This window comes from Myotis myotis, unplaced genomic scaffold (genome assembly GCF_014108235.1).
Source record: "Myotis myotis isolate mMyoMyo1 unplaced genomic scaffold, mMyoMyo1.p scaffold_m19_p_9, whole genome shotgun sequence".
Classification (NCBI taxonomy): domain Eukaryota; kingdom Metazoa; phylum Chordata; class Mammalia; order Chiroptera; family Vespertilionidae; genus Myotis; species Myotis myotis.
In genome coordinates this window covers 35,054,051-35,069,088 of record NW_023416401.1, presented here as the reverse complement: position 1 = coordinate 35,069,088, position 15,038 = coordinate 35,054,051, and the positions used below count along the sequence as shown (strand labels likewise).

At 49.4% G+C, this 15,038-nt stretch overlaps 1 protein-coding gene across 1 annotated transcript; it reads right to left on the bottom strand.

Moving 5' to 3' along the window:
- Positions 1 to 273: 273 nt before the first annotated feature.
- Positions 274 to 6,139, bottom strand: TMEM200C (transmembrane protein 200C). Its single transcript, XM_036321007.1, has 2 exons — positions 5,675 to 6,139; positions 274 to 2,941 (listed from the first exon to the last, which is right to left on the bottom strand). Exon 2 carries the CDS (start codon positions 2,845 to 2,847, stop codon positions 1,015 to 1,017), a length of 1,833 nt encoding a protein of 610 aa, XP_036176900.1. The 5' UTR covers positions 2,848 to 2,941; positions 5,675 to 6,139; the 3' UTR covers positions 274 to 1,014.
- Between the last annotated feature and the right edge of the window lie 8,899 nt (positions 6,140 to 15,038).

Below are 15,038 nucleotides of genomic sequence, written 5' to 3'. Positions count from 1 at the left end.
ACTAGAAGCATTATTAATAATTACTATTTATTTAATGCTTAATTCTTTTTGAAAGAGAAACTCCTAAATGGTTAATACTATCTCTATTTAAAAGTTAAAAATGTACTGGAAATTATTTGAGTAATGATGGCGCTGAGCACTTTAGGGACAATAACTACAATCATAGTAGCTGTGTCTTAGCAAAATATTTTAGATTTATTAGTCAAACTGTTAAATGTTTGTGTTAGAAGCATTAATTCCAAGGCAAAATGAGGCGATATTTGTTTGTTTGGAAATTTTTTTTATTAAAAAAGATTTTTAATAGTAATGCTATTTTCAATACAGGTGTGATGGTACTCAATAAAGTATTGTGTACTACTTGATATAGTGAATTTAAGAATGTAACAGTCCAACTAGATTCTGGCCCCCTCTCTCTCCATTAGCAACTCTAGTAGCAAAATGTAAATATCCTTTTAAAAAATAGAGAGGCCTTTGGGCAGTTGGGTGAGCAGAGTGGGGTGGGGTAAGGAAAGTGCTCTTTCCTGACATACTCATGCTTTTGGTTTTGACTTCATCTAGTAATGTCAGTTCCCAGAGAACTGAATCAAACCCTTCTATGATCCGCAAAAGCGCAGGAGAAAAAAAGCTTGTCATTCACAAGCAGCTATGGACAAAACCAGCAGCAGAATACAGGGTTAGGGAAATTAGGGATTCAAAAAAGAAGTTAAAGTGCACAGTTACTGTAAAAATATATTATTTTGATCCTAAGAAAATTAAGAGCATTTTATCTAATGAACTAGATTGCTGACCTTTTAATACATTTGGTTTTCATGGAACATACAATCACCATCGGCCATAGAAGACTAGTTTGCATTTAAAAAAATTGCTTGGAGTTATCTACAGGACTCTTGTGAACACAGTTCCAGGACAGCACTCCGCAGCTCTTTGGGTATTGGAGGATTCCCTCCCAGAAGTCCACGGGGAAAGAGGGGGTGAGCCTATCTTCTCACTCCTTTCCTCCTGGCTCCTCTTTCCCTAATCGCCAGTACTTTCCAGTTCTCCGACCTCTGCCCCCGGGGCGTGAGACCGGGAAATCATAAAGAGTTTCTCCTGGTTTGTAAACGGCCTCTGCACTGGCTGGGGTGGCTGGTCCCTGGGTGGCCCTTGGCTGGCATCATCCGGGACGGTCTCCGGAGGGCTCTGCTCCTCCGCGCCCTGGGCGGCGGTGGCCTCACAGTCTGGACTTTTACTGGCTCCTGCGTCCACAACCGACTCCAAGGAGGTGCCGGCCTCCCGCAGGGGGGTGTAGCCTTTATGGCTGCAGGATAGGTCCTCGGACTGGGAGCTGGGCGAGCCCAGCCTGGCGGGGGGCGAGTCCTCCAGTTCCAAGGGGGGCGAAGGGGAGGCAGCTTTGGCCAGAAGGTTCGAGTCCAGGTCCACGCTGCGCGGGGAGGGCGGGGGCTCCGGGGACAGCGGCGCCCGGCGGTCGGGGCGCCCGCTCGTGCTGCCGCGCCGCAGGGCCGCGTGCCTGCCGGTCCTGGGCAGCTGGCCGCCCTGCGCCCCGGCCTCCTCCAGCTGTCTGGGCGCCCAGCGCGCGTCACCCGGGTCGCCGCGGAGGTCGGTCAAGCTCAGGTCCAGCTCCCCCCGCGGGATCTCCCGGGAGCCGCGCTCCCCAGGGGGTCTCTGCCAGCTGCAGCTCGCGCCCTCGGAGTCCCCGTCCCCGTCGCGGTCCCCTTGCAAGGGTAGCAGCGCGAAGGCGCTCAGCGAGGAGTCCAGGAGGGAACTGGCCGTGCTCTGGCGCCCCCAGCTCCCGCGGGGGCTGCAGGGCCCGGGGGTGCTGCTGCTGCTGGCGGCCGCGGTGGCGGTGGCGGCTGCGGCCACGGCGGCGGCGGCGGCGGCCCGGCGACGGCCGGCCACACCCGAGCGCTCGCGGTAGATGCTGTACACGGCCTCCGCCAGGCTCGGCGGCTCCCGCGGGCAGCGGGAGGACGAGGCCGGGTCCGGCGGGGACGCGGAGTCCCCGGCCCTGCGGCCCCGGCTGAGCGCGGCGGGGTGCGGCCACGAGCCCCTGGCCAGCATCGCCGCCGCCCCGAAGGCGTCCCCGGCGCCGCCGCCGCTCCCGGGCTTCAGCTCCAGGCCCCGCGCCTGCACGTAGCTGAGGAAGCCATTGAGGGGGGCGGCCCCGGGGGGCGCCGAGGCGGCGGCGGCGGCCAGGTCTTTGGCGCGCAGGCTGTGCACGTCGATGACCGTGGAGTAGAGGTCCCGCAGGTTGATGATTTTGGTCTTCTTGTCGCGGTTCTCGTGCAGCACCGCGTTGGCGCAGATGAAGAGGAAGATGCCTATGCCCATGATGAGGGGCCCGAAGACCTTGAGCTTGTCCGAGTTCAGGTAGCCCGAGAAGACGCGGAAGAAGAAGCCCACGGACGTGGAGGAGGGCGGAGAAGGGGCGGCGGCGCGCACGGGAGGCGTGCTCCCGGGCGCGCCCGCGGAACTGGCGTTGGCACCCCTCACCGGCCCCGAGGGGCCCTTGGACCGGCTTTTGCTGCCGCCGCTGCTGCTGTTGGCCGCGGTGGGGGCGCGGTGGCCGCTGCTGGCGGGCGGCAGCTGTTTGCCCCCCTCCCGACTGGCCCCATTGGCCTTGGGCCAGTAACCCACGACGGCCATGGCGATGCCCACCAGCAGCACCAGGATCCCGCAGAGGGCGATGAGCCCCGAGATGGAGCACAGCTTCAGCTTGCCCTTCACCACCACCACGTCGTTCTTGCGCCTCTTCTGGACTTTCCGCTTGCGCTTGGGAACCTGGCTGGGAGGGCGGAGGGGATCTTGCTTCCGGGCGGAAATCCTCAGCAGGCCGCCCGTGGCGATCATGGCGCGCCGGTGGAGTGCGGGGCTAGCCCCGGGGGCGGAGGCTTGCGCAGGGGGGGCGCCCGCTGCCGGCTAGCTGCTCCGCCACCTCCTCCTGCTGCAAAGCAGAGGAAAACAGTCAGGCTCTCGGCTTGGCTGCAGCAACATGCCGCGCGCTGCAACTGTCCCGCTCCCCCCAGCCCTCCACAGGTGTGCCTCCTCCCCAGGCACGCTAAGGGGAGTGCGGCCTAGAGAGACCAGGGGATGGGGTAGATGGACTGGGGAAACGCAGCGTTGTTGCAAACATTGATAGAAGGCGGTAAGACACTTTGAGAGAAGCCTTCTTCTCTCCCCCATGCCTCCGTTCACACACACTCTACGGCTAACATTCCAGCGTCTTCATTTCAAACTCTCCTGGTTGGCAGCCAACAGAGCTCCGACCATTAGGAGACACCAAATGTGGGGACTCAGCTTAGTAGTTGAGGACTTTCCAGGCAAAAGCCATTCCCTCTGTCCTCCTGGAGTCAGAAGATTCCTCAGGGATTTGCCGCAGGAATTTCAACTCTCACCCTAAGCCAATAATTTGTCAAGGTTCAGTCATCAGTCACTAAAACAGCCCCCAAAGTTACTATGTTGCACAAGGGGAATTCATTTCACGGGGTGAAAATTAAAGGTCATACATATGCTGGCAGCTTATGTGCCCCAGGTAATTAATAGAGAGCCCACTGCTGGCAGAACACCAGAGAGAGGTGCCAATGCTCTGACAAATATCTGCACAAAGACGTCTTCCACCTATTCCTGTTCCCACAGCTAAAGGCAAGCAGATCCCTTTCGTAGCCTTTTCATCATCTCTTTTCTGCAACATCTGGACAGCTTCTTGGAGCGGAATATTTAGTTTTAGGTAACCGGTTATGTAACGCAGCTCTTCCTCTGGCCTCCTCCCCTCCCCCGGAGGAGCTCCCATACAGGTACCATATGCTAGACCTCTTCAGGGGGGTTGAGAGGTCCCCAGGATCTCCAAGAGAAAGATCTCTTTATCCTGTGGGAAAAGTACCACCTTAAAAAAAAAATTCACCCGTCTGCCATAAAAGCTTTCTGGCCCCTTATTAATGTGTCAACACTTTCCAGAATCCCAAAATTCAAATGAGTAGGCAATTAACTAGGCACAGCATAATAATGATGATTTGTAAAATGACATTTCCCCAAGGGAGAACACATTTTCTTCATCTTTTTCTCATGAGGTCATTTTTGGGGGGAAGGGAGGGTGACAACCATCCGTGAGTGACCTATCCTATAGGAAGTTTAGTTGTTTATAATAAAGCTGAGGCTCTGTACATGCAGATGTGTCTTTGTGGATATCTGTTAGCCTCTCAAAATGAAAGGCTTCGGTATCACTCACAAGCCTTTTGGCATTTTATCCCTTAGAAAGTAATTCATGTGTCAGAATAAATTACCCTTTGAAAAGGTGGGATGACTTAGGTAGAATTTTGCCTTTAATTGGTGCCTGGGTGAAGAGCTTTGGCCCTCGATTCCCTCCATTATATCAATATAGGCAGGATCTTTTCTCCACCCGAGGAAAAGCAAATGGAAATCAGCACTTTACAATGTTTGCAAGTCAATATCTCCTGAGAATTTAGTTGGTTTTCAGTAAGGAGAAATACTAGGTAGGTTAGAGAGGGGTCAGTAGAGAGAATACATCTATTATAATTTTGTTTTTAAGAAACTGCACAAGTACAGATTGTTAAAAAACAACAACAAAAAACCACACACAAAAAACCCAGAGTAGCTTATTGTCCATCTGACCCCCCCCCCCCCCCCAGTAAGCACGTTTATTATGTAGTTGTAACACAGACACTGCTGTTTTAAGTGATCCCTAGACTCTAGCATCTTATCTGGAGATCTGTGCTTATTTTAAGGATTTAGGAGCCAGACATTTTAGAAACAGAACCGGACTCGGTTGGCAGGTGACTCTCCCGGATGAGAGAAGGGCTAACATTTTGTTGGGCATCCATAGGGTGCACCAGGTCGCCGGGTGCCTTGGGGAGGAAAGCCCCACCATGTATTTCTCCTCGGGCGTTGGCTCTGGGTAGACGGTAAGGAAGACTGGATTTCAATCAACCTTTACAGAAGATCTTTAAGATTACGTTAACAGCTAGTAATTGACTCCCTGGTTGATTTTTCCTCAGCTCTGTGGAAAGCTGGGCTTCCTTCTAACATATCACCATCTGACATGAGACACTAAGCCCGGTGGTCGGGTGTGAGGGAAGACCACCTCTGAGGTTTTTTTTTTCTTTCATACAGAACGAGGGAAAACTAACTTAGCAGTCGAGGTTGGCTACCCTCGAAATTTGCTGCCCGGTGCTGGTCTTTCTATGGTGAAGGAATGGAGGATGGGGGGGAGTCTAAAAATACAACTGCTTCCATGAGACACATGCAAGTTCGCGGCTCATGATGGATTGAGCCCCACTCTGTGTGAGACGCTCGGCGCCCACAGGCTGGGAGCGCCCTGCCCTGGCCCGGACTCGACCCCGGTCCTCGCCCCCCGCCCCCTCCTCGGCAGGGCAGCGAGCCCCCGGCCCGGCGCTTTCGTCTGCTTATTAATGTTGGAGTCACATGAGAGCAGCAGCTGGGAGTCCGCCCCGGGAGAGAAGACAGGCGGGAGAGAAGTGAGGGCATCGGCACCCGCTTTTTGCGGGCAGCGCATCCCATGGAGCCCGCCCGGGCCAACGGCTCTCCCGTCCGGGGGCCCCGGCTGGCGGCGGCAGTGGTGGGAAGGGGCAGCTCGGGGGCCGAGGGCAGACAGAACTGCTCAAAATGGCAGCAGCAGAAGCCAACGATATCGCTCACTTACCCAGGAAGGCCGGGGCGGCTCAGGGCCGGAGATCGAGCGCCCGGGCGACACAAAGGAACCATGGAGAAACTTTTTCCGCCCGAGCCGGCCGCCGAGCGCAGGGACGGCGCCGCGGGCCCGGCCTCCGAGCGCGGCTCAGCAGCCCCGCGGGGGCGAGCGCCCGCCCCAGGCTCGCACCCCCCTCGGGTGCCCCGGCGGGAGCCATTTCCAAGAGTTTCCCAGAAGTGTCAGGTCCTCCTCCCGCTGCATCCCGCCTGCGAGCCGTCTTCCCGCCGCCGCCCGCCGCCCGCCGCGCGCCCGGCCGCCCAGCGCCTCTTTGTGTGGCTGCGGCGCGCCGGGCTCCGCCGGGTGGAGTGGAGCCCGAGCGGTGCGCGGCTCCGGGCGGCCGGACTGGTCGCTGTTGCTAAGAGACCGGAGCCATGACACAGGGAAATTGCCGCAGGCTGGCAGTCGGTACCGGCCCAACTCGGCTCACCAGGGGCGCCCCCGCCCCCCGCCCCGCCCTCCGCCTCCTCCCGGGCGCCCCCCCACTTCCCCGGCCTCCCTCCGCGCCCCCGCGCACACGCTTGCTCTCCGGCCCGCCGCGCGTCCCTTCGGAAAACCGCTTCCCCGAGGACCGGGAGGCGCGAGGGCAGACGGAGGAGGGGTCCAGCGCTGGGCGCCCGGGCCGGGGTCGGAGGACGCGCGTCGGGAGGACGGCGCGCGGGGCGCCTTGGCCTCGGCCTTCCCCGCCCCTGTGGCGCCGGGGGACCGCCGCCCGCCTCCGCTGGGAGCTTTGTTCCTTTCCTTCCAACTACCTGTCTGAGCAGCGTCCGGAGGGGGCCCGAAGGAAGGGCCGCCCCCCCCCCCCCGGAGGGTCTTCCCATCCGCACCCGAGGGACGCTCTGGGTGACAGGGGTGGTCCCCCGTCTCCTCCCTCCCTTCTTCTCTCTTTTGTTGCGTCTACTCTAGGATACGGACGAACCTTTGCTGTCCCCCCTCCCATTTGGGAGTTTGCGGTGTGGACACTCAGCGAACACAGTAAGTTGTCCCCCAGCAAAAACTCGGGTCCGGAGTGGCGCTGTCCCCGCCGAGCGGGCGCAGCACGGGACCCGGGGCTACCCGTCTCCGGTCCTCGCGCTTTGTGAGCGCCCGCCCCGACCTCGGCCTCTCCCTGGGAGCCAGCAGCTGGGGCGCCTCGGAGATTAGAATCTGTTCCCGGCTCTTCCCGGGGCGGCCCCTCCTGCTCCTAGCAGCGAGCATGAAAAGGAAAAGCTTCATCCTGCAAGGATCAGGGTTAGAATCGAAGAGGGCATGTGGGGGTGGGGAGGGTATCCACACTCCCTACGTCATTTGGAGAGAGGAAGAGAGAGGTGCTTTCCTGGCTCCTCCCTGGCCTCTCAACTATAAAGTAAAAAATGACGGAAAAGAGAATTTCCCAGTGGAATTTCCCCACGTAGTTATGGAGAAAGTAAGAAAGATTTCAATCATCTACTGGGACGAGGCAGCCAGGATTCAGGAAGAGAGCGACAGAAGAGCAGCAAGTGCTGTCTGAACTTGGGGTTCCAGACATAAATATTTTGGTGTATGTGCGCATGGGGCTGCCTGGTGTATGTTCTGAGTTTTGCTGTTTAAGGGGCCACAGAACCCCCACAGGAGGAGGGTTACAAGGTACTTCCTCCAAGTGCACAGAATTCACCTGTGTTTAAGGCTAAAGTGTACACTTTTCAAAAGGAGCAATAAGGACACAAACATTTTCAGGTTGAAAGAGATAAAAGTGGACAATAATATAGGAGGTGGTGATAGAGGTGTTGGGGAGACAGGATGGATGGAGGAGAAATGTTTCCCCAAAGGAACCCCTATCCCTCCTGTTTGAAAGTGATCTGTCACCTTTCCCAAGCCAGTCAGGAATCTGGATGAGGATGAGGGCGGTCAGGATCCACCTCCTTCCACCTGCCTATTCCTGCTCGCATGCAGAAGGCCAGAACGCAAGCTGCAGGAAAGGGAGTTTTAAATCCCACATCGGACTGTTTTCTTTTAGAAAAATCACTGCAAAGGAGAAAAAACTGGGTCTAATTGTCATTTTTTAAAGTTTTTGTTTGTTTGTTTGTTTGTGTTGTGTGTATTTTGTTTGTTTGTTTGGGTTTTTTTGTTTGTTTTTTGCTCAGAGCTGCTTCAGACTTCTTGAATCCCAATAATAGTCTGGTGTTTTATACAAAGATGGGATCTGAGAGCTCATCTCATCACACAGCTGGCTGTCAGGGGCTATGGGTGGCAACTTCTGTCCTTGGTGGGCCTCTGTTTGCTGTATAAACTGGAATAATACTGCAGAACTTAATTAGGATTTTAGGTAGATTAAGCCACTGATGGTTTAACATTTCTGCATAAATTATAGCCATTATTTGCACATCTGAAACTCATTGGAGGGATTTGGAGAAGAATTCTTTTCTAGACAAACAAGCTTTGGGACAGAGCTATTTTTTCTCTTATGTTGATGACTACAATAAGATTTATGCTTTATTAATCAAAGGCTTCCTTCCAAACTGAGCTCTTTGGAACTTTAAACTGTTCTATTTAACCCAAGTGTTAGCGCCTTCAGTAATTTCCTTTGTCTTCAGCGCAGGGTATGAGAGAAAATCAGATAGATCACGTGTGTTTCCAGTGGAGTCCTTTATGCCCTCTGTAATAACATAGTATCAACATACATTCCCGGGGGGTTCCAAGTTATACACAGTTCTTTTCAAAGGAACAATGATGCTTTTGGCCTTCCTGGAGTTATTTTCCTTCTAGTTTCACTGGCTGTTCTGTTTAGGTGGTATCTGAGATTATGGGACACCCATTTTCATCCTGCTGAGGACCCAATCATGATAATTCACTAGTGTCTCAGGAACTCGGAGCTCAGCCCAGCATTCTGACCATGTCGTCGCAGGAGAATAATGAAGGCCTTGGGGGGAAAAAATAAAGGAAAAAGATTAGCCAGTTTAGTTGGATTAAACTCTGACCTGAAACCTTTCATTTGCTCTTTCTTAAAAACAATCCTTATGTAATTTATCAGTTTCATAATTCATTCATAACCCATGTACTTGCCCTGGTCATTTCATCACCTTGTCTGGCTCTCCGACTGTGTTCCCCAGGGCTGCGCAGGACGAGAAGGCGGCTGCTAGGGGCCCACTCAGGCCTTTCTTCATCTCCAAGAGCGTGCAGTGGGAAAGGGACATTGTCAACAGCTCAGCAACTCCTCCCTCCCCATATGCCCTGCTCTCAGATGGTCCCGGCTGCAGAAACAGAAGTAGTTTAGCGTAGTGGGTTCTGGAACCAGTGGGCACCCTTCACTTAATTTAAGTAAATAAATGACTTAAGCTCACTTGCCTTAGTGTCCCCGTCTGTAATGGAATAATGACACTGATACCTACCTCATAGCATTGCTCTGAGGGATAAAAGGGTTTAGTTCATGTGATGTAGCTCTTTAAAGGTAGCTGTCATCCTTAGTCCTAACATGTTTTCCCAGCTTGTTACCCTCACTCTCCCGTTCTGTTCACACTCTCCAGGATCTGTGTGGGACCATGGCTGCACTTGTCCTTTCTGAAATGAGGTTGCAGGGTCAGCTGCTCCGACTGAGCTGTGTCTGTCCACATGCCATATGCCACGTCACACATTTTGCCATTAGGCCAAAGCCTTTTCATTTCAGTTTGCTGGAGAATCCATATTTCAAAATCATGTCACTCTCCAGTCAAATTAGAAGTTTGCAAAAAACAAACAAACAACCCTCCCCCCCCCAAAAAAAAAAAAATAATGAGAGGATCTTCTTCAGACTGGAAGTTTGAGGATTTCACAGAAAGCACTCTCAAGCCGTTTTATGGTATCTTTACAACAGAAGGAGGGAACCATTACCCCAAGGTTGAAGACAGGACACAAAATATCTCACTTCTCCTCTTTCCTTGTTCCTTCTTTGTACCCTACCAATTAAAAAAAAAGCAATATGACAAACAAAAGCATGTCAAGAGAAAAAAACAAAAAACTAAGCACTAGATACAGCAAATAAAATATTGGGACATACACTGAAAAACGATTGTTCTTTGCCAGAAATTCAGATTTCCCTGGGCATCCTGTCTTTTATCTGCATCCCCAGCACAATATACTGTCCCTTGGTAGTCTCACAGTTCTTCATGACCCATGTAAAGGATAAAAGAACCTGATAAATCAGAAAATAGGAAATGCACTGGTGAATTGAGGCCACATTACATTTCTTTTGGACCAGAATGGGCTAGATAAGAAAACATTGAACATAGTCTGGATGGAGTAATAGAACTTAGAAGTCCAACAACGGTACTTCCACAGCTGAGCCATGCTGGCCTTGGGGTTTCTCATGGTCAGAGGTTACATGGTTGGTGTTTCCAGCCCTTCCCCATGGAACACTGCCATGCCAGAGGGTGGGTGCTTGCTGTGCTCCACTCCCTGGGGCCCCACAAATGAACCTCTAAGAGGTAGAACTCAGCATCATTTTCAAGTACCTCAGTTTGGAAATTAGCAGTCAACTCATGCTAGTGTCATGGTCATGATCAAGCCTTTTCCTTGTGTTTCTCAAAGAGTTCAAGGCCAATGCTTCTACCACAGGGGAAAGGAAATGATGAAACATCTAAAGAGCCTTCCTCAGAGAGGGACTTCTACCTCTGCTCCAGATAAATGGCATGTAGCAATGACAGCCTTCACCTCTGCCTTCAGCCTCATTCCTTCTTAGTATTACAAATCGCCAAGCTGTCAATTAGAGACCTACCAGTGGTTGTTTTCTCTAATAAGCAGGTTTGTTTTTGTACATCCAGTTTTCCCCATAGCCCCCATTTTTCTACCATTTTCCATGCACACCATCAAAGCTAGATTGTGTGCCTCATAAATAATCCAGGTCTGAGAGGAGACACTAGGGTCCCTGGGCAGCCTGAAAGCAGATCTGGCTGAGCTTGGACAGGGTTTTGCAAAGAGGGCTCCATCAATGGAAGAGCCAAGAAGAGACACACAGCTAAATTTGCTCCGTGTTTCCAGAACATATCCTAAATGTCCACACTTAGGTCACTCCTATTATTTCTTAGAATCTACAGGTACTGCAGACAGATGACTTGTCCCACTGAGAACTAATAGAAACTCACATGTCTGATCTCCTTTCAGAATGAATTGTGATGTGAGCCGCTGTGAGTACCCAGCAGCAAAGAAGAAACACACAGACAAGGAACTAGTTTTCAAAAATATAGAAACAGAAGATTCCACAATTAGTGCTTGGGTGACAGGTCTCTGATTCATCTAATAAGCATTTTCTTAAGCACTGCTTGTATGCCCATCTCTTTGATTCTTGCATTTATTCACTCAACAAATATTTATTGAGCATCTACTATGTTATAGTTAGCATTCTAGGCACTGGAGATAGAGTGGTGAACAGTGTAAACAAAGTCCCTCTCTCTTGAGGGGGCAGATAATAAGCAAGAAAATGTCAAAATTTGATCAGCAATATGAAGAAATTAAAAGAGGGCACTTTCACAGGCCAGAGGGGGCAGCAAAAGGGGGTAATTTAGATTGGGTATTCAAGGACGGTGTCACCAAGGAGTGACATGTGCACTGAGAATTAAAAGCTGAAAAGGAGCTGACCATTTGAAAGTATTCCTGGGGACAGAAAAGAATGAAGGGACATGGACTTATTAGCCTATAATTAGTTAGATTTAACAAAGTCTAACTAAATTAGTGACCAATACAAGGCAGAAGGATAAAGCTCTAGGTGCTAGAGGACTTCAGAATAAGATGGCCAGTGGGGAGAAAAACTACAGTTGACCCTTGAACAAATAAAGGATGAGAGGAGCTGACCACCATCAGTGTAGAAAATCTCCTATAATTTAAGTCATCTCTCCACGATCACAGATTCCCAATGGCCAGTTGATTCACCCTTGAGCAACCCAGCTTTGAACTGCAAAGGTCAATTGAACTGAGCAGGTCAATTGAAAAAAAACTCTGAGTATACTAGTAAGTGGATCGGCACAGTTCAAATCCGTGTTGTTTAAGGCCAGCTGTTATGGAATACTTCATGGATGTGGATCCCAGCCTTGACCCGGAATAGATTTGGAAAGTGGAATGTAGGCATAGAATTGGGTGTGTGAGCCATAATGATGCGGACATTTTAACAAGAGGCCCAGGGACTAGTGCGCCAAGAATGCCAGTCACAGAGATGTTAAGATGCTGAAAGTGGGAAGGGCCTTCAACATGTGGTCTGAGGGCCAGCGGCACCAGCAGCACCTGGGAGCCTGTAAGTAATGCAGAACCTTGGGCTCCACCCCAAACCTGTTGGAGCAGGGTCTGCATTTTAACAAGATGCCCAGATGATCTGTGAGAATGTTATATTTTGAGAACTATGCTCCAATTCAGTCTTCTCATTTTGGGGACGAGGGAACAGAATTTACCTGATCCCCATTATTCGCACGTGCATGCACAAGAGCGAGAAATCTGCTTTTAACTGTTTGTTTCAAATAGTGAACATAGATGTATATAACGTCAGTGGCCAAATGTGTTTTGTTTTTTATATAGGGCAGCAGCATGGGTTTTAGTTCAAATAGAAGAGCAAAGTTCAAACGTGGTTCCTTTTTGCAGGTTGATGCATCTGTCCAGGAAATGGGTTTGGTGGATGTGAGGTCTGAGTGCAGTGTTCTAAAACATCAAATTTACTCTACTCTTGGATTACTCTTTGGATTCAGATCATTTATTCTCAAGTAACTTGGCCCCTTCTAGCCATGTGACACTGAGCAAGTTATCTGCCTGACTGTAGTTGTACTGTCTATAAAGGATGATTTGTGATGCCTCTCTGTCAAGGTAGTTGTGAGGAAGAAATGAGATCATCATTAGTGGCTGCTGATGGAATACTTGTGGGTACCCCATCAACACCACCACCCAAAAAGTACACCTAAATGGACATATAGAAATAAAGACTGAGTACTTGCAATGTTCCCCATCCCATATCCCTGTTCCTAAGCCTGCTGTATAACTTTCGAAGCCCCTGCTGTAGGTGTTGGTTGAGGTATAAGCATTGAGGCCTGTACAGCATTATTCAGATGTTAGTGGTTGAAGTGACGATGGTGAATATTTATAGAGCGCTTATTATGTGTCCAGGGCTGGGTATTGGAGATGCAAGGGAAGGCCAAAGCTACCTGTGAAGTTTGGGTCAGATCCTAGCGCCCCGAATGGCTTTGTAGTTCTGAATGAGTCCCAGGTGGTGTCAGTGGCTTCCTGATCTCCACTCCCTCACCTCCTTATCTCCTGAGCTTGGACACTTACAGAGCAATTGTGCTCTGAAGTTAGGCTTGGGTTTCCTCAGTCTCATGCCATTGTGACCATCATGTCAGTCCCACAATTTGCTCCACTATTTAGGAATTCAGGTGGAGGGGCTCACATAACCTCACAATGTTTTAGAATCCCCAATGCTGAGTTATTGACTATATAACTACGTAATCTTAATGTTTAGGCCTCAAGGTTGTTAGGAGCCAAAGGACCACAAGGAGGAATTAAATTTCACATTTGAAGGGGGTGCTGTCCAATCATTTTTTATTATACATACCTTTCAAATGACCCCATAGTAACATCTGTAAAACATTTATATCCTTTGAGGGTATACATGCTCATAGCAAAAGAGAAAACTGCTCCCCAAAATTCCCATCACAAAGCATAGAAATGTCTAATACATAAAACCAGTAAATCAGCACTGATAGCATATTTTCACCCAATGAAACTCTTCTGATTGTTTCAGAGCCACAAAAGATATGTTAAATGATTACAATGGGCTCAAAGTAACAATATTTTTCTAAAGGGAAAAAGCACACAGCATTTTCACACTAAATTTAATTTTGAATTTCTATAAAATCTTACTGTCAACAACCTCAGCTGGTTTCTTTATACAGGAGCAGATTGAAGTATCATTACATCAGAAAAGCATTACAGATTTTTTTTTTCCAGTGAGAAAGACGCAAACATCCCTTCTTGACAGGTAAAGTGATTACAGAGCTTCTTATAGAGATGAGATATTGGTGTTGCATACTGGAAAATAATATAGAGAAAAAGCAAAGATAATGCTTCAAAATATTCCTGGTTTTTATTATTCTTTGAAACACCTTCTCCAAAATCAGGGTTTGGCTACAGAAAAATCTGAAGGGCTATGAGTTTTACAGCAAATCGTGTAAGAACTTAACATATTCACCTCACAGAGTGAAGCTGTGTCACAGTTCCTTCAAATTCCTCCCAATCACTTACAACGTCTGGCTTTTGATGACATTAATATTAATGAAATGATAGAAAAATTATACTTTCTGGAAATCAGATATCAATCAATGTTACAGCTCCACTCTTTTTTTCTTTGCCACGGAAATGATGTTTTTCCCATTTACAGAGATAAATATATTATGATCAAGGCTGAGAATCCACACCCACGGGAGAAGAATTAGGAAAGATGAAATTTGTAGCAGTCGCTTTAAGAGCTTACACATCAGGGTGTCTATTTAATGGCTCACTTTAGAAGTGCTAGAAATCAGGGACTATCTACAGCTTTATTTTACAGAGGAATTTCTCCAGGCATGTGCTAAAGCTGAGGGCACAGGTGAGGAGTGCTGGTCTGGTGGGGCAAGCAGTCATGTTTCTCAACTGGGAGGCAGTTCTGAGACTCCAGGCCTCCATCAATGGAACGAACTCTCTGATTCTCTGGCCCATTTCTGCCGGCATGTAGAGACATCAAAAGGTCAGCTAGTGTCTCTTTCTCTGAGCAAGACAGGCTCTATGCCATGTCAAATGAGAGTCTTTGTACTCTTCTCCCGGGTGATGCTTCACCTCATCAGGTGAGATGGAGACTGAAAATGCGCTATTTGTTTGAAGGATATAGAAAGTCATACTGGATAAGTTGATTCCCTTTTTGTTTTTGCAGCCATAAAAACCTCAAGGGCATATTGCATAACCTCTTGGGCACAATACATATTTATGTCCTATTTAAATGATGCATAATGTTGAATAGCTGGTATTGAGTCATGTGATTTGAAGAAAGTACAAATGACATTTAAAGATTCCTTCCTGTCTTTTGAGCCCTCCTGTTCTCACTTAAAACTGTAGAAACCGGGGATAGGTCATTTATGTAATGTTTATTAGAGCACTTTGCTTTCTACTTCTCTTATATGATTAGAAACATTGGTTTATGCAAAACACAGTAAAATAACAATGTCCCAAAGGATAGAGAAGCTATTGGGTTTGGTTCTATAACTGCTCTAAACTTTGCCCTCATGTGGATCAGTGACTCTTAAACTTCTTCACGAGTTGGGACTTTGAAAATCTCAGAGCTCTTCTTGTAACATTTTGAGATATCAAACTTAAATTCGTG